Below are 27,921 nucleotides of genomic sequence, written 5' to 3' on the forward strand. Positions count from 1 at the left end.
TTCACTTCTCTGTATAAACAATCATGAGCAGAAAATCAATTTTTCTGATTCCATAGCCTTTTTTCCTAAAAGACTAGAGATGACATTAAACTAAATACCCGAGACTTCCTAGTGAGAAGAGACTTGGCTCGGCAGCAGACGGACGTGTTCCGGGGCCTGGGAACAGGATGTGGGTCTGAAGGGAAAGGGGGGAGGCGCCCAGCTGGGCTCCAGCAGAGACGGTTTCTGGTCAGCCGCCTCCAGGCCCTGTCAGACCGGGATGTCGCTCCCAGGCTGCTCTGTAGACCTCAGAGGGCGGAAGCCAGGGGGCCTCACACTTTGAGGAGCAGCTGAGGGCATAGGTCTTTTGGGACGAGGACTGTGAACATGCTGGCGAGGAGGGCCGTTACCTAGAACATGCTTCCCACTGGCAGGCAGAGGTGACAGCCTGGGTGTGACGTGTAGGGGTCAAGTATGGGGCTGCCTGCGCTCTCTGCAGGAGGGCCGGCCGCCTCACGCTGCGCCAGGCCCTGAGGTCAGGAGGGTGGACATCTGGGCGCAGCTCTGGCCCATCTGCATGTCCCCAAGTACCTGCCAGGAGGGAGGATCCAGTGCTGAGTGCGCAGTGTGGCAGCAGACAGTCCCTGTCTGCTGGTACCTCCACAAGCAGGCCCTGCATGTGTGAACTGCTGAAATGTTTTCCAAGCCATGGGAGCTAGAAGAGTGGGCCTAGGAGAGGAGGCATTGGCCAGGGAAGCTCTCCTGGAGGCCGTGGCACTCTTAGATCAGTCTTGCAGGTTGAGAAGCGACTGAGGGACGAACTGTGGGATGTGAGGCATGGGAGGGGCTGTGGGTGTCCAGGTGATAGTTGGGCAGGGATGGCCACATGGAGAGGAAGGAAAAGATTTGGAAGGTGGTCAGGAAGCACGCAAGGGCTTAAAGCCTGCTGACTTTGAACTGCATTCTATAAGCAATGGGAAGCCACGGAAGGCATCAGAGCAGGACATGGGGAACTCAGCCTTGGCCCTCTCACTCTTAACGCTTATCCACCCCACCTCATATGCAGCTTGGCTGCTTGGGCAGGCGGTCTCCTCCTCACGGCATGGGCTCTGTCCACCCGGCCTGGCTGTGCCGGGCCATCTCTGTGCCCTCTGCTAGGCTGCCTCCTGCAGGCTATCATCACTGTCCCCTTCTCCCTGACAAAGAAGAACTGCAGAAACAGAAGAGATGATGGAGGGTCCCTGAAATCTCTAAATATTAGTAAGTGACCACAGATGGCTTCGATGTCAATCAAAAATTACATAATATTATCTTGGATAGGAACAGCTGGAAGGCAGGATTTATTTCCACATGAGCAAGAACTTAGTGAACTACCTTTAGAAATAGTGACCACCTCCTGCTCTTAGAGATACTCCATCAGGGACCAACTGACCGCAACAAGGCATTTGTGGAGGGGGTGGGAGATGAGCAAGGCCCCGTCCAGGCCTAGGTGCCGGGTACTCGAAGCAACACAAACTCCCAATGAAGAACATGGTTAAAAGGGATGGTATTCATGTTTTATTAAAACAAACCACATCTGCAAGCAATTTGCTCTTATTAATAAAAAAATTTCTACAAATTCAAGTCTGAAAGACAGTAAGTGATGGGCACCGTTTCAGACCTGGACCCCGAGAAGGTTCAGTCCTGTGCCGAATGCTGCCGGAGGCGCCTGCCCCTGCCAGATGGCGGCTAGGAGTATAGGCTGTGTCAGCACTGCCAGGCCCAACAGGAGCCCCGCTGGGATGCTAACAGGCCCTGGCATGGTACGGCACTGTCGTTTTCAGGGTAGTTCACATCCTCTGGGCGCGTTGGAGCCTCACGGCACTGGTAGGTAGGGTCATTAATCCCACTTTACAGATGATCTCCCAAGTACAGTGACTAGCCTGAGGTCACAAATGATTGTGCAGTTTTTGTCCTTTATAGTTCAGCTCTGACTCCTGCTACAATACATGAGTCCCAAAACCTCAAATCTCCCTCGGGGTGTAAGACTTCCTCTCAGAGCCCACGGAAGGTAACCCCAAGGCAGACTCAATCCCACAGTGTAACCAGGGAAAAGCGGGGCATCACAGGCCTCATGAGAGGGGCCAGAGCAAGTAGGCACCGGCTAGAGACTGGCTGCATTCCCCAAACACGGTGGAAGCGTACAGACCCCAGCCCCACCACTAGCTGTGAGACATTGGGCATGTTACTCATTCTCTAAGTTTTGCCACGTGTACCACTGTCAAACTATCTTTATCCTAGGGGTGATGTAAGGATCAAATGAGTTAATAGTTGTAAAGCATTAGAACAGTGCCTGGCAAAATAGCAAGGATTTTTACTTGGGCCCTGTGGCTGTGAGTCTGGGAATAAGTCTTGGTGCGCAGAGACGAACAGAGATGTGGGGTCAAGCGTACCCATCTCCCTCTCTCAGGAATGCCCTCTACCTGTCAGAATTCAGCTCTGGGCCATCCCCAGTAGACTTAATTTCCCTTTTCCTGGAGTGCAGTGTTTAACACATCTAGCCAAGCTGGAGGTTTAAATCATTTGGTTAGGACGAAAGCCACTTTCGAGGTTCCTCTCTGCCTTGTATTCTACTCGTGTTATACTGCCTCATATCAAAGTACTGTTTTTAGGTAAAAAAAAAAAAAATAAAAAACCACTGGAAACGGGCAGTTTTATATGGTTCAAACTAACTAATGCACTGACAGTCTGTTTAAACCCCAAGGGAGACACAGCCTTGCATGTTCCTCATCCTACCACTGCCCTCCTGCCAAGCACCTAAGGAGATAACTGAGGACAGTGTAACTTCAAAACCACGTAAGGGACTTGACAAACAGGACGCTGAACGTTCAGAACCGAGGCACAGACCCGAGAAAGAGGCCTTTCCCTCCCTCCCTCCCGGAGGAGCCGACTTCCCCGGGAAATCCTGCTGATTTAAGCCTTCTCTATTGACAACATCTCTACTTTCTGGAAAGCAGGGGCTCTCCGCATTTCCTTGGCAACATTTTGGACCTGAGGAAAATAGGGATACCTGAGCTGCCCAAACCCCACTCATGGTGAGTTCCTCTCCTTTTGATTCCAAGACCATTGGGAAAACTGCCTGTGGTTGCTTAGCAACAGTCATCTGCTGATTTCTTCCCAACATCCCCTAAGATATGAACAAGCAGTAGAATCTTTCAGGCTGAAAGCTGGGCTGGAAGGGCTGGGCCAAAGACACATGGCTGAGTGCTGGCCCAGTCCTTAATCTCTGTGGGTGACTTGAGGCAACTTTCTTTCACGACCTTACTCTCCCCAAATGTACAATGAGGTCAGGCTGGGTGATCTGTGAGGCCCTCCCAACTCAGCAGTTTTGATTCACTAGCAGTTGGCTAGTGGTCATCAACTCACTGCCTTGGAGGGAAGGGACATTCTGAATTTTTCAGGGTGAGGAGGGCGTAGGACATAGCTGCCCTTAGAAATCTTCCAATCTAACTGGAAAGACAGGTCCCAGACTGTGGATTTCTTGTGGTTTGGGGAGAATTCCTGGAGCAGTTAAGCCTGGGGCAGACAGACAGGCAAAAAGAAGAAAGGGCTTTCCTGTATAAATGTGTTTGTATGGGAAACGGCAAAGGCAAGCATATACAGGTGGAACCATATGACCCAGTTCTGATTGAAGGGTCTCTTTAAAGAGTAGTAGGAGCTAGATAAGGGTATGTACTTTGGGGCAGACTAGAAAAGTCTTGAATGCTAGGGTAAAGTGATTCCCCCGTCCCCCTCCCCATTGTAGTCCTTGGGAAGCTTTTGATAGTTCTAAGAAATAAAATGAGGTTACAGGCAGATCACTGGCTGTAAGGCAGAAAATGAGCTTGGGAAAGTGTTCAGGCCAGGAGGTGGTAAGAACCTCTTGCAGCTGCTCGTAAGGGAGGTGACATGGACAAGCTGAAGGAGAGTGAAGAGCAGGAAGCAGATCCAAGGGACATTAAGGGATAGAAGAGTCTTAGCGACTCTCGCTCATTCACATATTTACCTTGCGCCTACCGTGTGCCAGGCAGTTCTGGGTGCTATGTGAGCGGATGCTGGGGATCATGTTCACTGACATGGTCAGGGTGCTTAAGGCTCAGCTGTGGCTGCGTGCTTTCGGGAACCTGAACTACAAGCAGTGTAGTGTGCGTGTCCCGGTGGCGGTGGCGAGGTCGCGTGAGAGAGCAGCAGGAGAGGACCTGCAGGCTTAGGGCTCGTTGGCAACTCGCCTACTGGGAGAGGAGCTGTACAAAGCACAGGCCAGGACTGGTGGGGGAGAGGATGGGAACGCTTACGGCGGAGGCCGTAGACCAGCTCCGTCTGGATGCGGTGAGAGCAGAGCCGTGGAGAGCCCAAGGCGCTCACTAGGGTCTCGGCCACTAGGGCAGCCGGGAGATGCTGATGGCCCCTTCCCAGAGCCGCAGGGCCGGGTAGAGCGGCTCCTGGAAGGCGGCCCGGAAGGTGTGTAGGTGGCTCATGCCGCCCGTCACATCGTAGAAGGCCAGGACTCCGGCCTCGTAATCCAGGAAGACGCCGAGCCGGTCAGGGTCGTGGCGGGGCCGCAGGCGGCTGCGCTGGCCGTCGTGGAAGGCCCAGTACTCGAGGTCATAGCGTTTGAGGCACCAGGACTGGCGGTTGCAGCCCAGGCGGGCGGCGTCCGACGCCCCGTGGCGCCGCAGGGAGCCGTAGGCCGCGCCCACCCACCAGCCGACGCCCGCCTCCTGCACGTCCACTTCCCAGTAGTGGCGGCCGGCGGCGAAGCAGTCGCGGCCCAGCACCTGCCACAGCGCGTCGAAACGCAGCGCGGGAGTGGGTCCCAGGCGGCCGAGGAGTCCGCAGCGCACCGTCAGGAGGTCAGCAGAAAGGCGCAAGCGCGCGTGCATCGTGTCCCGGTCCAGACAGGGCGTGCGCGCGTCTGCGGAGGGCGGGGACACCGGGCCAGGCCTGAGGGGCGGGGCCAGTGACCCGGCCCCGCCCCGCCCCCGGGAGAACGGCAGCGCGGCAGCGCGAGCGCCGGCTGTCCTGCGCTTGTTCACGGTAGAAAACTGGAAACACGCAAATCACCAGTGGGGAGGTGATCGGGGAACACGGGGAGGAGACAGCACTTTAATGCGCATCCGTTGTACAGCTTGAATTTTGTACAATGGAATTTGTTGCCAATTTCTAAAAATTTAAAAATAACCCTATCACTATTTTAACACTTAAGTGTCCTTCCAACTTTTTTTACTTGCCCCTTTATGGTTTTTTCTTTTCTTTTTTTTTCCTTTCTTTATTTTTTCTTTTTTTTTCTTTTTTGGTTTTTTCTTAACATTGGTGTCATGCCATACAGACTCTTGGTAATTTGTTTTTTAAAATGTATTGATGTATTTATGAACATTTTACCACGTCGTATAATATTCTTTTATAAGAGCATTTAAATGGCAACGTTAAGATTTTTATGTATAGATGAATTAGAATTTAACCTATACCTTCCCCCTGCTTTAAAAAAATATTTAAACTTTTAAGAAGACTTTTGAAAACACTAATGAATCCATTTTTATATATCTGATTATTTAGGCTATATTCCTAAAAGAATTGCTGGGTCCATGGGAATGATTGCATTTTTAAGGCCTTTGCCAAATTGTCCTTCAGAAAAGTGGTGGTGATTTGAACTCCCAGTTACAGTTCTTGTTGCATTATACACATTTGGAGACATGAAGTTAGAGAAAAGTCTAGGTCTTAGGGCATGTGGATGTTCAACTTTAGTAGATAACTACCAGATAATTTTCTTGGTAATATTTTGAAGTTTTCTGAAGAGAGGTTTTATATATCTTTTGTTAGATTTATTCCTAAGTTTTTAGAAAGTGTTACTGAAAATGTTTTTTAACATTTCATTTTCTAATTGTTTATTGCCAATACATAGGAATACAATTAATTTTTGTATGCTGACATTACATCTGGCAGCTTTCCTAATTCATTTGTTAACTCTAATTGATAGCTTATTTTGGGTTTTTTGTAAACAATCATGTCACCTTTGAATAATGGTCTTTTTTTACTCTTTTCCTATCCTTATAGCTTACATTTCTTTTTCTTGCCTCAAGGCACTCTCTAGGACATCTAGAACAATGTTGCATAGTAGTGGTTATAGTGCACATCCTTTTCTCCTATTCCTGGGTAAATATCCAACAGAAATGCATATAGTTGCATCAAAAGATATGTACAAGGATGTTCATAGCAATATTATTCATTATAGGCCAAAGCTGAAACAATCCATAATGTCCATCAATAAGCACTAGGTATGCTATGTTCAAATGATGGAATACTACACCACAGTGAAAATCAACAAACTACTGCTACACACAATCATATGGGTAAATCTCACAGATGTTGTGTTGTTCTGTCGAAGAAGATACAAGAGTACAGGCTGAGTGATTTAAGTATATAAAAGTCAAGGACAGGCAAAAGTAATCTATATTGTTATAAGTCAAGAGAGTAGTTACCCTTTGGGAATAGTGAACTGGCATGAAGAAGGGTTCTGGGAGCTGGAAATTTCCATTTCATGGTCTGAAGGAAGTTATTGAATGTGTTTACTTTTTAAAATCATTGAGCTGTACACCTTTGATTTGTATTCTTTAATGTATTTTATATCTGCTAGCGATTAGTTTAAAAAAATACATGCCCAGTAATTTCACTTTGAGAAATTACTCTTAAAAAAATAATCCAAAAATGAACTAAGGTGTATTCAATCACTTATTAATTCAACAAATAAGTACAGGAATGGATGTTTATTGTAGCATTGTTTACAGAAATGAACATGTAAAGCAGCCTAAATGTCATAATGTATGAGATTGATTTAAACATGGCATACTCAATGGAATGCCATGTATCCTATAAAAAAAAAGATGATATCTGTATTTATTGAAATAGGAAATTGTCCAACCTATACTATTAAATTTTTTTAATTACACAAGAATCTCTATAATATGATTCCATTTTAAAAAATCTGTACACACATGTACTTTTAAAATGTCTGAAAGAACATATGCCAAAATACTAACATTTATCTCTGGGGGAGGCAATTGTTTTCTTTTCATATAAGTAATTTGTAATTCTCTACAAGAAGCATGCATTACTTGTAGTTTTTTAAGGAACAAAGATATCCATAATATATCAGTAAATGAAAACAAAGATTGCAAAACAGTGTGTATAGTATGACACCATGTTTGTAAAATATATATATATTAAATATTTATCATTGTATGTATATATAGATATGCCAAAGAAAGTTAAAAGGGCAAATAGTAGTAATTATCTACTATTACGTGTCTGCTTGGTAGGTAAGCAGAAAAATTTCCGAAGCTCTTCAGTGATTTATAAGTGATTTTCTTTTAAAAAATTTTGTTTTCTACAGTGAACATGTATTATTTCTGCATTAATAAAAACAAAAGCTGATAATAAGGGTTGGAAAAAAACAAAGGTGTGTCTCTCAGGAAAAAAGGGAGGCCCCTCAACTTCAGTGACCCTCCCTCCCCACCATTACACCCCACCCTCTCTCCTCTCTCCCCACACCTGGGGTCTTACATTTTAAGAAGAGTGATCGCTCTGCTGAAGGGCGTGTTTTCAACAAGGAACCCGGCTTGACGCAGGAGGAGCCCGAGAGCTGACAGTTCCTACCTGTAATGAATTGTGAGAAATCAGTGCCTGGCGTTTAGGCAAGCAGCACAAACTACAAAACATTACTAAAAATATTACAGAACTGGAGATTCACATAATCTCTCCCCCAAGAATGGCATATGCAAATTTAAGTAGGAAATGCAAATTCACAGTAACAGGAAAACTCCAGGACAAGGCTCAGACCTACAGAGAGGCACACTTTCCAAGACTGGAAGCAAATTAAGCACTGGCAGGCCAGTGTGAGTGAGCCCTGGACATGGGGAGGAAACTGCAGCTTCCAGGACCATGCTGAGAATCAACCACGTAGTCAATGGTCAAGGAAGGGGGCAATTTCATGGCAGACGTGCAAACTCTAGGATAAAGATAGAAAACAGGAAATTAAAGCTGAGCCCTCAGCAAGGTCATATTCATCCAGGTAAAAGGTCATACTCATCCAGGTAAAAGAGAGTTCAGGGGAAACCCAGGTCACAATCCCTGTCTCTAACAATTCAGTCAGGTCAGTGAGGAGAGAAATGGGAGTGCTTGAGCTATACTGCAAGGCAGAAAGTGCTCTGGATCCAAGAAGAGACATGAAAGGGTTCCAGGGCTTAGAAGGGTCAGCGAAGGCTTCCTGGGGGAGGAAGCACCTCAGCTGGCCCTTAGAGATTTGGGGAAGGTTTGGACACCCAGAAAAAGGATGAGAGGCTTTCCCAAGGATATAGCAGGAGCAAAGACAGGTGCTTGGAGTATTATGTAAAAAGTGAGGAGCCAAGGAAGGTGTTTGAAGGAGTGTAGACATGAGCAGAAGAATTTCCAAGGCTCCCTCTGATGGGGAATGGACGGGGGAGGCTGAGAGTAGACACATCCTGTGGGTAGGCTCAGGGCTGACCTGGGGCAGCAGGGATGGAAAATGAGCCAGGTTCAGGATATACTGCAGTGGTACAAGTTCCAAGGCTTGACTCTACTGGGAGCAGGGAATGAAGAGTAGATTGGAGGCAAGAAGCAGCAGTTTGGGGGTTAGCGGGTGGAAGATGCTGGGTTCCATTTCAGCCTGTTGGACCTGCAGTGTCTGTGGAACTCACAGGTAGGGCGGTGAGGCGGGATGTGGGAAGCGCAGTGGTGCTGCAAGACCCCCATCTCCTCGGGGCCTTCCTGGGAGGCAGTAGCTCTCGGTATTACCTGTGATAGTGAGAATGACGGCCTCATCTGGAGGTGGATGAGGAGGAAACAGATTCCCGCGGAAGAGAACACAACCCCTGGGACCACAGTCTGTCTGAATTCTGCCTCGACTCCCACCAGCTGTGTGACCTAGGGCAAGTCAATTAACCTCTCTGACCCTCAGCTTCTTCACCTGTCAAACGGGGGTGATGAAGGCATCTACCACATACAGGCGGGGGTGCTGCTTGTGCTTTTTAGCAAAGCGCAGAGAATACATGAAGCAAATGACCGCTGGTAATCTTCCCATCAACCTGCGCGTCAATCATGGTCTGCCGTTTTTTGATCATGGAGCATAGTTTGACATGGATAAGATCCATGCCATGAAAGGCAGTTTTGCCCTTAACATCTTGGAGCTTCCCTGGTGGCTTAGAGGGTAAAGTGTCTGCCTGCAATGTGGGAGACCTGGGTTCGATCCCTGGGTCAGGAAGATCCCCTGGAGAAGGAAATGGCAACCCACTCCAGTATTCTTTTTTTCTTTTTTTTTTTTGAGGGAATCCACTTAATTATTAAATATTTATACCGAGAATATGGTTAAGTTAGTAGCTTTCTTCACATTTTCACATTTTTAAAAGAGCCACAGAGGTTCCATTCACATTCTAAGCAGTTGAGTTGGCAAATATCCATTTCATAGGACATAGATCACATTCAATTACTCCTCACAACAGCCAACTGGAAGACTATTCCATTGCTTTTGAAGCACTGGTTGGGTTGGCATCTGCGATGGTAGCCAAATAAATGAGATTTCTGTGTAACACATGCTGGTACTGGACGCACTCATTCGCCCGGCCTTTGTTCTGATATTCCACGATACAGCGGATCAGCTGGTCATTCTCCTCCAGGAGCCGCTGGATGGTCTCCTGATTGACTTCTGCCTTCCCTCTCAGCCAGTCCGGTACGAAAGCCACCGACATCCCGGGAAGCCAGGGTGGAACTCGGCCTCAGGCCGGGCAGATGCCCTCACATCTAGACCTGAACGGACCTGCAGCTCCAGGCGCACTAAGGCCGCAGCAGGGACCAGGATACACTCACCCACTCCAGTATTCTTGCCTGGAAAATCCCATGGACAGAGAAGCCTTTTCGGCTACAGTCCATGGGGTCACAAAGAGTCGGACATGACTGAGTGACGACACGTTTTTGGGAATTAGCTTTAATTCTCTAAACGCAGCTTCATCATTCTACAGATCAGCAAGACTCACTTCAAAAGGTGACCTTCGAGGCCATCAGATGCAATTTGGGTTGCTAGAGTTCTTGTGACTAGGGTTTTTCCAAAATTTCTTATTTGGAACATAGCTGCTGCTTTCACCACCTTTCTTAGAAAACGGATCAACCACTCATTTTTCTTCTTGGCTTCCTTTTTGCTGCCTTTTGTCAAGCACTTGCTCTTGCAAATCCCTATGGTGCTACTCAGACAGCCAAAAGCGCTGTTCCTTCCAATTCTAAGCGCTCTTTTTCATCTCAGAATATGACAGCTTCTTTCTAGTTGTTCAGTTCAAAATCTTTGAAGTTTCCTTGGTATCGCTCTCTCTTCTTCCCTTCTTGTGCCTACATCTACTCCAATTGACTGCTTCCGCCCCTTGCCCTTTGCTCTTCCCCCAGCAAGTCAAACTCACCCTTGCCTTATGCCTCAGGACCTTTGCACTTGCTTTCCCCTCTACCTAGAAGACATTTCCCCCCAGATAACAGCAGCAGTAACAATAATAGCTAATGCTCACAGGTGCTTATTACGCCTGAGCACTTTACATGTAAGAACCCACTTAATCCTTGCAACAACTCTATGAGATGGGACTATATTATCATCTTCATTCTATGGATGCGGAAACAGAGGCATAGAAAATAACTGCCCTGTTCAAGATGGCAGGGTTAGGAAGTGGTGGGCCTGGGATAGGAACCCAGGCAGTTTGGCTCCAGAGTCCATGCCTGTGACCACTAAGCTCTCCGGCCCATGCTTCAAGTCAGCTCCCACATCCCCTTTTCAAAGGGGCCTTCCCCACTTCCCCACAGAAGATAGCTCTTTCTCCTGGGCACCCTCTGTTCTCCTTACTCAGCATTTAAAAAAAAAATTTTTTTTTTTCAGCATTATTTTTTCAAGGCCCTTCTTATTGCTGATACGTATTCATTAGTTGGCTGTCTTCCCCTTAAAAGACTGAGCCCTGCAAAGGCAGGATCACTGTTTTGTACCCTGCCGCGCCCAGCACATAACAGGGCTCAATGACTGTTTTGGACGAACCCTAATAACAGAGATGAAGGGATGGATATTTCTGAGCAGCTGCTTTGTGTCAGGCCCTATGGTGACCTCAGAGATGGACCCAAAGTGGTTCTTGCCCTCCAGGCATTTAAGAGGCAGAGAAGGGCCCCTGTATCCAGCTCACAAACACCCCCAGGCAGGAGATGGAGAGGGCCCAGGACGGCTGAGCGAGCAAGGGAGCCCATGGAAGGGCTTCCCAAGTAAGGGCAGCTGTGAGTCTTGACCAGGCAGAGGAGGTGGGGGGAGCTGGTCCGTCCAGCTGGAAGCTGAGTGCAGGCATAGCTGAGGTGAGGCAGGACCCCGGGAGCGACTGAGGGAGGGGCAGGAGAAGAGCCGCGCGGCTGTGAGAGACAGGACCCATCTCGGGACCATAGGAGGTGAGGCTGGCAGGGAGGACTGGGCCCAGCCTTGGGCCTCTGTGCGGGAGAGACATGACTCAGACTTGACTGCACCACCTCTAGTGACGGCACCAGGGGAGTGAAGGACCCAAGGGTGGACACAGTGACTTACTCTCCTTAAGGCGGACATCCAGCGGCGTCTGCAGCAGGCTCTGCATGGCTTCCACGAGGTCCTTAAAGAAGCTCTTGACGGGCTCGAAAGAGTGGGGCACGGGGTGGCACAGCTCCCCCAGGCTCATCTGCTGCTGTACCTGCTGCTCAGCGGCCGTGTACTCCTGCCAGGGCACGCGGGGCTCAGGGTCGCCTGGGGCCGTGTTCCAGTCTCCACCATCACGCCAGGGACAAACCCAGCCCGCGAGCACAGGGCCCACCCGGCCCTGAGCCCTGCTGCCAGCCCAGACCCGCCCCCAGGAGCAGACCCCGCCCCCAGGAGCAGACCCCGCCCCAGGAGCAGACCCCGCCCCCAGGAGCAGACCCCGCCCCCAGGAGCAGACCCCGCCCCAGGAGCAGACCCCGCCCCCAGGAGCAGACCCCGCCCCAGGAGCAGACCCCGCCCCCAGGAGGAGGCCCCACCCACCCAGCCGACCCTCAGTACTCCCTCCCTGCGCTGTGTACTGAGGTCCACTCTGAGCGTCGGGGGCGAGGGAGGAGGCAGGGTGATTGCCCTGGCCTTGAGCTCACCGCCTTGAAAGGGGCCCCAGAGCTTTACAGACACTGTGACAGGGACTGGTCTGCAGTCCAGGGGAACAAAAGGAGGGGCCAGTTTTCCTGGGGGGAGGCGCTCCTGGGGCATGTCCAAAATGGGGAACAGAAAACCATGTCCCCCAAAATGAAAGCCAACGACTCTGGAAGCTCAACCGGAAAGCGAACTGAGGGGGCGTGCCCACCACAGTGGGGGGCTGTCCTGTTTTCTGTCTGGGCAGTGCCTTTTATTAAATAACCTTCCTGCGTCAAGTGTGGCTTTGCTAAGGAGAAGCTTGAAAACGGTCTTGATCCCCCTTGCACCCACAGCATCTCCACTCCAAGTTCTGGATGTGGAAGTGAGGGTGGGTGGGACAGCGGCGTGTGGCTGTCATGGGCAGCAGAGGCGTAGGTTCTGGGGGCGGCCCTGGGTCGGTGGTGTGAGCCAGTGACATCTCGCCCCGGGGAGAAGCGGTGGGGTCTACACTGGAGCAAGCCTGTGCCATAGCCTTGGCTTCACTCCTGTGGCCTGGTCTTTATCCTGACTTTCCGGCCCTCCTGCAGATCCTGTGTGCTACCTAATACTTTCAGAAACTGCTTTCCTGCTTAAAACAGTTACAGAGGATTTTCTTGTTTGCACCTAAGATCCGTGTCCACACTTTCTGGAGAGTAGTCCCAGGCAAGGATTTAGAAGATAGCAGATTGCCTTAGGCGAGCAGGCCCCGCTGGTTGGCAGTGCTGCCTGAGATGGGAGGGGCAGATGGACTCCTCAGGAAGGAAGGCAGGAAGGTGGCTCAGCAGTCGGCAGGAGAGATGCTGGGCCTCGGGAGGGGATGTGGATACTCTCTAAGCCCTGTCTGCCTAGGAAGCTACAAGTCTAGAGCCGGTCTTCATCTGGGCGGGGAGAAGGGAATTTGTGGGGAAAGAGGGCTAAGGTCACACCCAGAGGGCTGGCCAGGGAGTCAGAGCACTGGCAGAGAGGGCAGGGGGCGGCTCTGGGTGGCCAGACGGTGGCCAAGAGGGAAGATGGGGGGTGAGGGACAAACGGGACGACCTGGTAACACCAAACTGCAGCGTTTAGCACAGAGCCCGACACATAGAAGGTTCCTGATAAATGTTCATAATGGAATAAATGAATGAAACCAAGAATATCTACCTCTTGCCTTTGCAAACTCAAAGAACAGCCATATAGCCACGTATCTCTCTGCCAGAAACCAACTGTCATCTTGGATTCCCCTAATCACCAATCCTGTCACACCTCTCAAACCTGCTTGCTTCTCCCCATCCCCACTGCCCCTTCACTGGTCCAGCCCACCGTCGTCTCTCTCCTGGATACCTGTGGTCTCCTCCCAGCTTCCCTTCCAGCCTCAGTCCTGCATGCCCAGTCCATCCTCCAACCTGTTACAGTGACCTCTCTAAACCATTGATCTGACCATGTCATTCCTCGGTCCCAAACATTCCCCTGACCCCTTTTCTCTTTACAAGACAAAGTCTAAGCTCCATGACTAGGCACGTAAGATCCTTCGTCAACTAACCCTGGCCTCCTTACCCAGTTGCATCTCCTAACAACCCCTCCCCTTTTGTAACCCTGCCCCGCCTCCAGCCAGGCTGAACCCAAGCGGTTCTCCAGCCTGCCGAGCTCCCTCAGGCACATGGCTCCTCCTGCCTGCTGTGTCCTCTCTGCCCATCCCTCTGTATACACCCAGTGAGCTCCTCCTTATCCTCTCACACCAGCGCCCCTGTCACCTCCTCTTGGAAGCCTTCCCTGATTCCCCACACAGAGTTGGACTTTTTTGGACACACCTTTACTTGCTAATTTGAGCTATGTTATGTTATGAATATTTCTGAGCACATTTCCCCACCCAAAAGCTCCTAATGTGAAGCAGGGGCCTGTTGTAATCACGTTGTTCAGTGTATATTAGATGAAAGAGTGAGCAAATCAAAGGAACAATTAATGATGATAATCAGTAACTCTGGAACCAGGGAATTTAAAAAAAAAAAAAAAAGCTCTGAAACTGTATCTATGATGAAAGATTAACACTCTTCTCCATGGAAGCATTCCTTTGCAGTAGATATTCTTAAGTGTATCATCATTTTAAAAGAAAGAAAGAAAAGTATCCCTCTGCATCTTGCTTCTCAAGTACAATGTCTAAAGTGCCTGGAAGAGCACCTCACCCAGAAAATTGTTAGGCTTTTTGTTGCTACTGTTGCTATTATTTGACAGCGATTCACAGGCTGAACTGACCAAGGCCACATAAAGGTATAAGAGTGGAAATATCCTCCAGGGACTGGCTTGACTAGTTTTGTACTGACTTATTTCCCTGCCTTATTTTGCAACCAGAGCCCGTGCTAATCTGTGGTTATTATCAGTGCCATCTTTACTTAGTTGTACTCTCATCCTACAAACCTTTAAAACATCTTACAAAAGTTATCTAATGCTGCACAATTTGCCTTTACTGAGAAAAGTGAAGCCAAGAGAGAAGAACCAGGATAAGAATATAAGCTAGAAGGCAGTGAGATGAGGCACAAACTATATGAACAAAGTCTGTTCCAGCTATATGGAACATATTTGGCTCTGAGCTTCCCAGAAGCTATGCCAAAGAGAAAGAGGAAGAGTCAGATGAGTAGAAAAGGAGCCTGGTGGATCAGATGGTGAAGAATCTGTCTGCACTGCAGGAAACCCGGGTGCGCTCCCTGGGTTGGGAAGATCCCCTGGAGGAGGGCATGGCAACCCCTTCCAGTGTTGTCTGGAGAATCCCATGGACAGAGGAGCCTGGTGGGCTATAGTCCACGGGTCGCAAAGAGTCGGACACTGAGCGACTACACTTTCACTCTCACCGACAGAAGAGCTTCTCCCGTGGCTCCCTGAAGACAGGAACTCCACCCTCAACAGCACGCTTCACTCAGAATAGCAGTGAGCATCACAGGACTAGTTTTTAGATGCTCCTTCAGTAGAATAGCCTCCAACAGAGCCCCGTGGCCAAGGAGGCCCGTTCTTCTCTCCCCTTTGAGCAAACTGTGACTCAGCTCTTGAAGTCTGCTTAGTAGATTTTGCAAGGATACCTGATTTTCCCAGAGTGATGTTTCCATTAAGACTGTATAGTCAGAGGACCGGGCAGAAATGTCTTGTGGCTTTAGATTCAGACAGACCCGATCCCTGATCTACCACCTACCAGCTGTATGACCTTGGATGACTTCCTGCATCTCCTGGAGCCTCAATTTCTCCTTAGTAAAATGGGGTGAGAATGTCCAATTTGCAGAGTTCTTAGTAAATATTAGAGCTAAGATACCTAAAGTGCTTGGAACACAGAAGCCCTCAAAAATGGTGGCTGATAATGTCATTTAACTAGTCCAAGATGTATATTATCTTCCTAACAATGTATATCTTCTGACTTGCGTGGGGGCACGGAAGTCTATGTGCTGGCAAAGCAATTCTCTGTGTATTTACTCAACGTATAAACCCCGTGTTCAGCGCCACATTAACCAAGATGAAATAACGGCGGCCAGAGTCCACTGTGGAGCGGAAACCCAGCATTACCTGCAGCAGCTGTACGGGATTAGTTTCTTGGCTGATCGTCCAGACCCTGTTGGACAGAGTGTTCATGACATCAATTTGTTCCCCACAAGACTTGATTTGCTCCGTGTACGCCTGCAGGGCAAGCTGTGTGTTTTTATCAATGAATTTCTTGGCCAGAGCTTCCTCTTCTTCAAGTAGTAATCTGAGTTCAGTAAATTTCCCGGTCAGCCAGGTTTTACTTGACTCTGCCTGAGCCTAAAAAACAAACAACACAAAACCAGTTGTGGATGATATAATTGCCAACCAGGAAATCTAAAATAACCAACATGAAAAGAAACTATTATAACTTCTAAAAAGAGAGTTCAGCACTTTAGCTTTTTTATAAAAAGCTTTCCTAAGTACTAGCTATAACCCGTTGGAAAATGTATGGAGAAATAAAGATCATTTTTAAAGCAGCAGAAAAAACAGCAAAATTTTTAAAATTAAACCCAACAAAAACTGTAAAGGCCTAGATAAATAAAAGCATAAAATTGTATGGAAAGACAGAATCTGAATGCATGGAAGAAAAACCATATCCTTGTCTGGGAAGATTGATTACTATACAAATGTCATTTGTCTCCAAATTGCTGTATAAATTGGATACAATCCCAATCAAAGTCTTAACATGCATATTAACCAAATGTTAATTTACTGTGAGAGAGAATAAGCACAGGAAAAGTCAAAAACTGTTTTTTAAAGGATCAATGAAGGGGAATTCTCTGGCGGTCCAATGGTTAGGATGCCATGTTTTCACTATTAAGGGCCGCATGTGATTCCTGGTCAGGGAACTAAGATCCTGCAAGCCTCATGGCATAGACAAAAGATAAATAAATAGAAGATCTATGCAGATGAGCTGCCTTGTTAATCGCTAAGTCATGTCCAACTCTTTGCGAGCCCACGGACTTGCAGCCCAATCTGGCTCCTCTATCCATGGGGTTTCCCAGGCAAGAACACTGGAGTGGGTTGTTCTTTTCCTCTGCAGGGGATCTTCCTGACCCAGGGATGGAACTCGGGTCTCCTGCATTGCCGGCCTACTTTTTACTGTCTGAGCCATCAGGGAAGTCAAAACGAACTGTGAAGGTACAGGATTTAAAACCACGTGGTTTAGGGACAGACAAAAAGATCGAGAGAAAGAACAGCTTAGAAAAGTATAAATATATGTATTTGTTGAATCATATATAATTATATATTAATATGTATAATTGTTTATATAATTATATATTAATATTATATACATTATATAATTATATATAATTCAAGAGCTGGTATTGGTACAGCATGCAATTAATCATCTATTTGATAAAACTATTAGATACTTACTTTATTCTGTATACAAACATAAAGTCAGACAGAACCCCACCTGTGAAGTACTCGTGTGAAAAATGTATATCTGAATCTGATTAAGCCTCTAGATCTAACTTAGAGATATAATTTAGAAGACACGTGGAGGACAGAGGAGCATGTTTACCATCAACTTAAGAAATACACCAATCAACTGCATTTTGAAAACTTTATTTCACTCGTAATTCAAACAAACAAAATGTAACATTTATAAAACAACTGGGAATGTGACTACTGGTTGGATAGTTGATGATATTAAGGAGCCATTGTTAATATGGTGATATTAATATCATCTTAATATAATGTGATATATATGATATATATATGATATGATGTATATAATATGATATATATCATATAATATGATATTAATATGATGATACCGATTTAAAATGATACTTTTTTATGTATTTAAAATTGATACTTGATTTTAAAAATGAGTCCTTATCTTATAGATACAGGTAATATGCTCAGAATTTTACCGATGAAATTATATGTCTGGATGACATCTATGTATGTATGCTTGAGGTTTTCCACAATAAAAGCTAAACAGACTATTCTAAATAAATTAAGGCACTATACATTAAAAAATAATAAGCCTATCAAAATGAAATATAGAACAATTTTATGTTTAAAAATTTGGGAAGGGAGGACCTCCACAAGACTCAGAGCAAAAAGGGAGTCATGACAGGTTGGATCACATGAAAAAAGAAACGCTTCGCGAGAGGCAAGGCAGCGTAAACAAAGCTACATGACAGGTGACCAACTACACAGGCTTCCTGTCCATAACGTATAAATCACTCCATTTAAAAACGGACCAGAGATACACAAGTGTCAGCAGACATATGAAGAGGTGCCTCAGCATCCCAAACAATCAAGATCAGGGAAGTGTATATATTGGCCATCAGACTGGAAAAAGTGCTAACTGATGGATAATATCAAGAATCCGTAAGGGTGTGTGGAATAGGCATTTACATACACCGCGAGTGGCGGTGTCTGTTAGTAGCTGTTAGAATTTGTAGAGGGTGATATAACATCGAAATTTTAAATGCTTAAATCCTGTGATGCAGCAACTCCTCTTGCAGGAATTGATCCTAGAAAATGTCTTCACATGTGCATAGAGGTTTGTGTAACAAGACACTCACTATAGCCTTGTTGGCGACAGAAAAGTTGGATAAAAGTTTCAATATGAGAAGTGTATGTATGTTCATTGTACAAATTATGCCGCATTCACACACTGAAATAATATCCAGTGATTAAAACGAATTCAGTGTTCTGATATGTGCTATGATTCGGAAGAATCTTGAAGATATGATGCTAAATGAAATAGGCCAGACCAGAAGAACAAATGTTGTATGATTCCACTGACATGAAATATCTAGACTAGTCAAATTCATACAGACAGGAGGTAGACCAGAGGTTACCAGGAGCTCGTGGGAGGGGAACAGGAAGCACTTCTTAGTGATGACAGAGTTATGTTTAGGGTAATGAAAAAGTTTTGAAAACAGGGCTGATGGCTGTACCACACTGTGAATGTAACTAATGCCACTGAATTATACGCTTAAAAATGGTTAAAATGGTAATTTATATGTGTATTTTGCCACACACACATACACACACACACACACACACACAAAGAATGCAGTGGACCTATATATCCTGTCGTGGAAAGCTCTTCAAGACATCATGTGAAAAGGGGCTAGCTGCAGAATAATACATGCAGGATGGTCTCATTTATGTAAAAAATCACAAAAGAAAAAACATATATGGATATCTTCATCTGTATGTCTGCCAAGTGCATTTTAAAATATCTGTCTGGTCATGTCTGGGGAGAGGTGTGGGATTGGGGAGAGGGTCAAGAGGGATTCTCACTTTGTACTTTCCAAAGTTCTACACTATATTCTAATACACTATTTAAATTTTTAAAACTGAGATGTGTTTATGTATTACTAGTGCAATTAAAAACTAAAATCATAAAAAAAATTAGGCCAGTATCTTTCCTCAGACCAAACATTTATACAGCCCACAAGCAAGAAGATCCTTGGTATCCAGGCAGGCGTGGGGGTGAGCAGGCTCCCCTGTGATGCCACGTTCTCTCCTTGGTTGGGCAAGAATGTGTGGTTTGTCAGGATCTAGGGGACGAGTTCCCAAAGTCTGTGTTTCCCATACAATGTTCTACGCACGGTCAGGCTCTGAGTCTAACTTATGCCACCACATGCCATAGAGATTAAACAGTTTTTGGCTACCTTGGGAATTAGTCTACAACATGGTTTCTATGAGTCAGCAAGCCTGGAAAGCACATCTTTGTTGAATGACTGACTGAAGGAAAGAAAATGTGTTCTAAACCCTTGATTTATCAACACATTTGGGAGGCAACGTATGTACGTGGAGGACATTTTTCTAGAAACTGAGAGCAAATATCTTCTCCCAACAAACCTGTACTCCAAGCAGTGTCCACAGATGCACTTTTTAAAGAAGAATATACAAAATAAGCTTAATGACAGTACACATTGTTATAAATCTCAACACAGAAAACTTAAGGTGTAAGCAGCCTGAGACTGATTATGCAATATGGTTTCAAAAAAAAAAAAAAAGACTGAGAGAATTCTGGCAATGAAACAAAGAAGTACACTGGTTTGGGCCACATCAGTTCAAAGTGAACCAATATACTATATATATATTATATATATTGTTGTTTAGTCGCTAAGTCATGTCTGACTCTTTGCGACCCCATGGACTGTAGCCCACCAGGCTTCTCTGTCCATGGATTTCTCAGGCAAGAACACTGGAGTGGGTTGCCATTTCTTTCTCCAGGGAATATTCCCAACCCAGGTGTCAAATCCACGTCTCCTGCTTGGCAGGAGGATTCTATACACTGTGTATCTATATACATTTTTGTTGTCATTTACAAAAGTATCAAAAGCTCGCTGTAGAAAATTTGGAAGATTTGAAAGAAGACTACAACCACTCTGATATATGGTCATCTTATCCCAGTTTGAGTAAAAAGTTAGGGCAGCAGGCAAGTGCTGATTTTCCCCACACCTGGATGTATCAGCCCCCTGAAGAGCCGTGATGGGGAAGCAAAGAGCCTATTCAGGAAAAATCACTTACAGGGTATTGGGTGGGGACTCAAGATCAAGCCCTTCTTGATTGCTCTCTGGAAAGGCGTGACTGGGTGGGCCTGGTTGTTGGCTTCTGATCAGCAGACTTTGGCCAGTTATGAACTTTATTGGTTTTAATTTGTTTACCAAGCTGTTTCATGGGTTAATTTCCAGGCTGATGGTCTTTGCCCTGGTACTGCCTCTGAGAAAGCAGGGACGGAAGGGCGTGGTTGCCCCAGACCTCTCTGCCACGAGGCCTGCGCGCGCCGGCCGCAGTTTGGTACAATGCACCAGGGCCCCCACAAACGCCTGTGGCTGTTGAGCCAGCTGACTCACGCTGGGAACGTGTCCCAAAGGAAATAAATCAGGTGCCAGTTATCACTGCGGTGTTGCTTCACCTGAGTGGAAACAGGACGCGATCTACATGTTCAACATTCGGAAAATGGTTTCATGAGTCATGGTTGAGCCATATAATGGCACATACAGCCTCTAATACCAACACTGATAAACAACTTTTAATAACATAGGACAGGGTTAGGATCTTAAAAAACAACCACAGCACCCTACCCCGTAATGACAAATGCACTGCGCTCAGCCGCTCATCCGTGTCCGACTCTTTGTGACCCCATGGGCTGTAGCCTTCCTGTCTAAGCCACCGGCGAAGCCCGGGAATACTGGAGTGGGTAGCCTACCCCTTTCTCCAGGGGATCTTCCCGACCCAGGAATCGAACCAGGGTCTCCCGAATTGCCGGCAGATTCTTTACCAGCTGAGCTACCAGGGAAGCCCAAAATGACGCGTGTGTCTGTGTCAGTCGCTCAGTCGTGTCCGACTCTTTGCGGCTCCATGGGCTGTAGCCCACCGGGCTCCGTCGTCCATGAGATTCTCCAGGCAAGAACACTGGAGTGGGTTGCCATTTCCTTCTCCAAAATGACATAGTTGAGTCAAAAAAGGGAGAAGGAGCAGACATGGGAAATCTTCCTTCCTACTACTTTCAAGCACATGGAAATGCTGAGCAAATGTTAAAGTTACACGACCAGCTTAAAAAAAAAAAAAAAAAACCAACCCACAATCAAACAAACAACAGAAAGGAAATCCCCAGGTCCCCCAAACAAAGAGGAAGTCAGTGTCAGAACCATAGGCAGGAGCTGCGCTGAGTGACTGGGTGGCTGGAGGTGGAGGGGCGTGAGAGGGCCACAGCATGCTGGAGCCCGGGTCACCCAGGAGGGCTCTCTGGGCACCTGGCATCGTTCCCGCGGGAGTGGGACCAGGGCCATCTGACCGCATCAGACCAGACGCGCAGAGGGCCGCTCCCTCCATGGACCAGGCACCGGAAAAAGTCTATCCGCTGGCCTGGGGAAGGGGCAAGGAACCTTGTCATCTACTCAGGGTCACGCACTGCTTTTCCAGCTTCCCAGAAACCTGTAATTACTTCAAAATAAAGTTTAAGTTGGGTCAGTGAGTGTTAGTCGCTCAGTGGTGTCCAACTCTTTGTGACCCAATGGATTGGGGCTCACCAGGCTCCTCCATCCACAGGATTCTCCAGGCAAGAAGACTGGAGTGAGTTGCCATGCCCTTCTCCAGGGGACCTTCCCGACCCAGGGGTCAAACCCGGGTCTCCTGCATCGCAGGCAAACTCTTTACTGTCTGAGCCACTAGGGAAAACTAAAGTTGGGGAAAGCTTCAAAGACAACCATTCCTTAGATTAAGCTGAAACCTGCCCCCCTTAAGACTTTCCACATGGACACTAACTTTTTCCTTGGGAGTCTCCAGACTATATCTGCTCAGAGATTTACAGACAGTGAGCCTGTTCTCGGGTCTAAACATCCCCAAGCACCTCCCCTATCCCTTTGGGTGTGCCAACTTTTAGTTCCCATATTGTCTTAGACTGATGCAGTTGCCTGAGCCCAGAGCCGTGCTCTTGAAGATGACATGATTAATAATTAAGCCAGGGCCACAGGTGTAAGACATCTGTCCTCAGTAAACTGGGGCAGGCTGTCACTCAAAAGATAATGGATGTTGGACAAACAGGGGGCCAATTCTCTGGCCTAGTCTGGGTGCTAACTACTCCCATGGTCAGAGCCAGTCTCACTGCCTGACTTGGGGTAGCCAGTCTGGGTTCACAGAGCCCTCAGTGAGTCAGGCCTTGGGAGGGCATCCCACCCCAGCCCTCACTTTGAGGAGGCAGCAGATGTGGCTGAGAAGGGAAGGGACTAGCCAAGTTCACCTAAAAGGCTCCTAAAGAGCAATGATACCATTCTCACAGTTAAAACAGCAGCTAGGATCATGTCAGTCCTAACTTCCTACCTAAAACTCACAGAAGAATCCACTTAAGTAAACATTATTATGACAGGATAAGCCTGAAAAACATGTCATGAAATATATTTAAACCTATTTCCTTTGTTTCAGCAGTGAAACTGAAAGTGTGATTTGCATGTTCCTTACCTTATATTTTCTTTGCTTAAGGCAATTTGGGGTGCAGGGGGTGGAGGACTAGTCTGTTCAAGAGGAGGGCCTTGGCGATGGAAGGAGAACAGGCCATTCCTCCACTTTGTCAGGCGCTTCCGGACAAGGCTAGGGCTCCGGGTAGAGGCAGATTCACTGCAAAGCTAATGAACGAGAAGCCCCAGGCCACTCTCTAGAATGACCCCTTCATGGTCTTGCAACTAATTTTGTGCTCTTTTTCTTCAAAGGGGTCCCCTAAATTACAGAAGCTCCAGGCCCCACCAAACCCCACTTTGAGGTTGGTTTTCCTTTTCCCTGGCTCCATACTGGGGAGAACCCTGTGCCGGAGCAGAGAAGTGGACATCTCGACCAGGATCAGGAAGAAGCCCCCACTTGCCTTGAGCTTCTCAGCAGCATCTTCTAGTTGGGTTATGTTGTCAACTTGCTGCTGCTTCTTGGTCGCCAAATGCGTTAAACACTCTTGGGTGAATTTCTGTATGTGAAAAAGTTAGGACGAAAGTCTTAATGTTGTCACTTCTGAGATAACAAGTCACCCCCAGGGGTCATCTCCTCTCACCCCTGTATATTTTTCAGTGGAGGTATCTGAAACTCAGAAGGTATGGCGACTTGCCCAAAGTCATGAGGTGAGTTGGAAGCTGAGCTGGAACTGGGGCCCCTCTGATCCTCAGAGACCCACATCAGGTATTCTCCGAACCCTGAGGTGTTCCCTTCTTTCTAGAACAGTCCTACTTGGGACCTGCTTTTCCAGGCCCTCTAACAGGATTTTAGGGAAGCAGCTTGGGGTCAGCCGAAGAGCATGCACTTCTAGAGTGAATCCTGAGTACTGTTATGCAGTGGGCCTGTTCTAGGAGCTGCCTTCACGGAACCTCCCTCCAGGCTTGGTCTGTGGTCCTCTGGCCTGGACTGGTGTGCAGAGGGCCTGCATGTGTAAGAGGTCCCTCTCCCACCTACATGGCTCCGGACTCCCTTCCATGTCTCTGCTCTTTGCAATTGCCGTTTCTTCAAAGACCTGCTCTGCGGTGCCCCCTGCAGCTGTGACCTTACCTCCACCTCACCTTCTTGCGGCTCACCTTACATTCATCTATGTGCTGGACCAACTATGAACTTTCAGAGGGCAGATCTGCTCCCTTCTTGGCTCCTGCTCCCCGACAGGGACAAGGGGGTGTCCCTAAAGTGTTTGCTGAATGGAACAAAACTACCAGGGGCTGCCAGCTTCAAGTGGAGAGCTGGAGCTAGCTATGTATGAGCCCAAGTCCCAGAGTCAGACAGGACCTGCTGGATCTGAGTCCTAGCTCCCCTTCCACATGACTTAGGCAAGTGGCCTCACCTTTCTAAGCCTCCGTTTCCTCAGCTGAGAAAAAAAAAAAAAAAAAGGTGGGGGGGGGGGACAACCCCACGGAGTCGCTGTAAAGAATGAGGACACACAGTGCTTGCTTCAGTGCCTGGCACACAGAATGCTCAGAAGGTGTCGCTTCTGCGGCGGATTGGGAGTGAGCGGTGGGCGTGGGAACACAACAGTAACCCAAGGATAAGCCACAGCCTCACCTTCCGCCTTCCAGGAACACATCCTCCATCCACCCACCCCCCACCGCCCTTGAATCTTCTGGTCAACCTCCTGTCTGTCAGCCAAGGATAACGTGGCATCCTGGCGCTTGAGCCCTCCAGTCACAGCGTGCCTCTCCTGTCTAGGTGCTTGGTGAAGCCCCACTTACTGTCATGGCCAGTTTCAATGGCACCCCCCCCACCCCCACCCCCACCAGGAACTCTTCCTGGGCTTCCAGCCCCTGGTTCACATTTCTGCTCTGTGGCTCCCACTGACCACTGCCTCAGGCTCCCCGATTACAGTCCTTATCTTACTGTGTTGTCACCGGTTTGTTCTTCCCCTACTAGCCAAGGAACGCCTCCAGGTCAGGGAAGAATTGCTCTGTTCCTTGCCTCCAGGCACGGGTAGAAGCTGAATGGATGTCTAAGGAATGAATGGGTGGGTGGATGCAAAAGAGGGAGGTGGACCTACCTATTAGAAGACGTATCTCTGAAAGCAGCCTTGTTAACTCTGAAAACAGCATTTTGAGGAACTATTGTTATTACTATTTTATAGATAAGAAAAAGAAGATCTAGGAGACAAAACCCACTGAAATGTTGTGAAGTAATTAGCCTCCAACTAATAAAACAAAAAGAAAAAAAGAAAAAGAAGATCTAGGAGGCAGAGGAAAGCCTTGAATCCTGGGCTCCACCCGCTAGATTAGCTTCAAAGTCACAACGGCTAAGTCAAGTGCAGGGAATGGCCGCAGGACTGGATGAATCACAGGCGGCTTCCTGAAGGAAAAAGTGGTAGAATCAAATCAGGGAGGGGAGCACCCATCTAGCCCAAAGAGGGCTTTGCAGGGGTTTGCCCAGTCACTGGACAAGTTGGCCACCAGGCGGCAACAGGAGTCCAGAGCCCCCTTCCACTATTAGGATTAAGCATGGATGGGCCCAAAGTGAGACTGGGCCCGTGGGGAGCAGTCCTGGGTTCAAGGCCCAGCCTCTGCCTCCAGAAGCCTCTTTTTGTCTGAAAACGGTTGACCTAGCTCCCAGCTGACTGTTAGGCGCGGGGCGCGGGGCGCGGGGCGCGGGGAGGGGGAAGGGCAGGCCGGCCCAACCCCAGGGCCAGGGGGTCCGCAGCCCCTCCCAGGAACTCCAGGAGGGAAAACCGGAGGAGGCGTGTGTGTGGCTTTCCTGAAACAGTCGTTTTCTAAGCGGGAGGGGTTTTTCCGTCTTTGTTAAAGGCAGCTTTTCTTTAGGTCCAAAGGCCGTGGGGTGGACCCACCGTGGTGGATGAGGTCCAGGATACCCGGCCAGCCGGGCGCCCAAGTTCTTACTCCCAAACCCACCTCTTCTGACGCTTAAATGATGGCCTTGGCTCGCCGGTGCCCCTCCTCAGTCTCTCTTTCTGAACACAGGTCGGCCGCCGAGACGGTCCCCGGGCCGCCTTGCCGGTCCTGGTCCCCCGGGAACTGCCAGGGCACCCGGCACGCCCCTCCCCGCCCGTCGCTGCGGGGCTGGCGCCCCAGCGTCCCCACCTGCACGCGCGCCGCCTCGTCCAGCGCCAGGCCGACCGGGTGGCCGCGGTGCGAGCCGAGCACCGGGCAGAGCGCGCAGACGCAGCGGCGGCAGCGGCGGCAGAAGAGCTCAGCCGCGCGGTCGCCGTGCTCTGAGCAGCGCCCGCCGCGCGCGTCTTCGGGCTCCGCGGGGCCCAGCCCCCCAGGAGTCCCCTTGAGCACCGCCGAGCCCGCCATTCGCCCCCCAAGTTTCTGGGCCGCGGCCGAGCAGCCGCGAGAGGCCTGTGGGGAATCGAAAGCTGGGCGCTGGGGCGGGGCGCGCACAGTTCCGGCAGGGAAGGGCGGGTGGCAGGGCGCCGCTCGCAGGCCGGCGGGGGGTGCTGGGGGTGGGGGTGGGGTGGGGTGCTGGGGGTGGGGTGGGGGTGCTGGGTGGGGTGGGGTGCTGGGGGTGGGGGTGCGGGGGCTAGGGTGGAGGCGGTGGGGTGGGGTGCTGGGGGTGGGGTGGGGGTGCTGGGGGTGGGGGTGCGGGGGCTAGGGTGGAGGCGGTGGGGTGGGGTGCTGGGGGTGGGGTGGGGGTGCTGGGGGTGGGGGTGCGGGGGCTAGGGTGGAGGCGGTGGGGTGGGGTGCTGGGGGTGGGGTGGGGGTGCTGGGGTGGGGTTGGGGTGCTGGGCGTGGGGTGCGGGGGCTAGGGTGGAGGCGGTGGGGTGGGGTGCTGGGGGTGGGGTGGGGGTGCTGGGGTGGGGTTGGGGTGCTGGGCGTGGGGTGGAGGCGGTGGGGTGGGGGTGCTGGGGTGGGGTTGGGGTGCTGGGCGTGGGGGTGCGGGGGCTAGGGTGGAGGCGGTGGGGTGGGGTGCTGGGGGTGGGGTGGGGGTGCTGGGGTGGGGTTGGGGTGCTGGGCGTGGGGTGGAGGCTGTGGGGTGGGGTGCTGGGGGTGGGGTGGGGGTGCTGGGGTGGGGTTGGGGTGCTGGGCGTGGGGTGGAGGGTGCTGGGGTGGAGGGGGGTGGGGTGGGGATGCTGGGGTGGGGTGGGGTGAGGGTCAGTGGAGGGGGGTGGCGGGTACGGCCGCCGCGTCAGCTCCCTGAGGACTGCACCGTGCCGTCCCGCCCATCTGCCCCGGCAGTGAATGAATGCTCAGGCCTGGGCTCCCGGCTGTGTCTGGCCCAGAGGCAGCCACAGCAGAAATGGGGGTCACGTCGAATGGGCTACCTGAAAGGAGGTGGGCTTCCCCCGCTAAGTGACCCATGTCTTGATCAGGAAAACTGCGGCCCTGTGGGTGGGACCAAAGTTGGCTGTGGCCTTCTGGGATGTTGTGCATTACCTACATTTTTCATTTTCCCTTAATTCTCTCTTGCCTGATTTCCCCGAGAGACATAACCATTCCCGCAATTGTGAGAAACCATTCTGGAAACTCCAATTGCCCCCACGCTAAAGTCTCAGCATCTATGGAATGTCAGTTGGCATTATGGGAGTTCCTCAAAAAATTAAAAATAGGACTACCGTATGATCCAGTAATCCCACTCCTGGGTGATTATCCAAAGAATATGAAGTCAGGATCTCTGAGCTATCTGCCTCCCATGGTCACAGCAGCACTGTTTACAATAGCCAAAATATGGAAACAAAGGTGTCCATCCATGGATGACTGGAGAAAGAAGGTGTGGTACATGTATGTACAGTGAAATGTTATTCAGACTTAGAAAGGGAAATCCTAACATTTTCTAAGTAAATGAGCCTAGAAGACATTATGCTAAGTGAAATAAGCCAGATGGAGAAAGACAAATACTGTACCATATCTAAATATGTGGAATCTAAGCAAAAAAAAAAGTCAAACTCATAGGAACAAAGAGTAGAAAGGTGGTTGCCAGGGGCTGACAGAAAAAGGTAGGGTGGGGGAAAAGGGTACAGACTTTAAGTTATAGAACCCATAAGTTCTGGGGATCTAATGTACAGCATGGTGACTGTCATTAATAACACTATATTGTGTACTTGAAATGTGTTGAGATTGGCTCTCAAATGTTCTTACCATGCACAAAAATGGTAATGTGAGGTGTTAACTTGATAGTGATGACCATTTCACAGGGAATTGTGATGAGTAGTCCCAACTGCCCCCCACAGTCCAGGGGAAAGAGAACCAGTGAGGTTCACCCACTTCTGGCAACATGGAGTATACACAGGAGTGGCTATGGGAAGCATAGCCTTCCAAGACCCCACGTGCCCTGGATTTCCTTGCACCCATAGCCGCTCCTCTGAT

At 49.0% G+C, this 27,921-nt stretch overlaps 2 protein-coding genes across 2 annotated transcripts; both read right to left on the reverse strand.

Moving 5' to 3' along the window:
* Positions 1-1,513: 1,513 nt before the first annotated feature.
* TRIM14 (tripartite motif containing 14) lies at positions 1,514-25,943 on the reverse strand. Its single transcript, XM_061132555.1, has 6 exons — positions 25,696-25,943; positions 23,010-23,105; positions 15,710-15,943; positions 11,603-11,765; positions 7,558-7,650; positions 1,514-4,912 (listed from the first exon to the last, which is right to left on the reverse strand). Exons 1-6 carry the CDS (start codon positions 25,909-25,911, stop codon positions 4,377-4,379), a joined length of 1,338 nt encoding a protein of 445 aa, XP_060988538.1. The 5' UTR covers positions 25,912-25,943; the 3' UTR covers positions 1,514-4,376.
* On the reverse strand, positions 7,558-11,558 carry LOC133048794 (SS18-like protein 2). Its single transcript, XM_061132558.1, has 2 exons — positions 8,712-11,558; positions 7,558-7,650 (listed from the first exon to the last, which is right to left on the reverse strand). Exon 1 carries the CDS (start codon positions 9,756-9,758, stop codon positions 9,525-9,527), a length of 234 nt encoding a protein of 77 aa, XP_060988541.1. The 5' UTR covers positions 9,759-11,558; the 3' UTR covers positions 7,558-7,650; positions 8,712-9,524.
* Positions 25,944-27,921: the final 1,978 nt, after the last annotated feature.

This window comes from Dama dama, chromosome 29 (genome assembly GCF_033118175.1).
Source record: "Dama dama isolate Ldn47 chromosome 29, ASM3311817v1, whole genome shotgun sequence".
In the NCBI taxonomy this organism is placed as follows: Eukaryota; Metazoa; Chordata; class Mammalia; order Artiodactyla; family Cervidae; genus Dama; species Dama dama.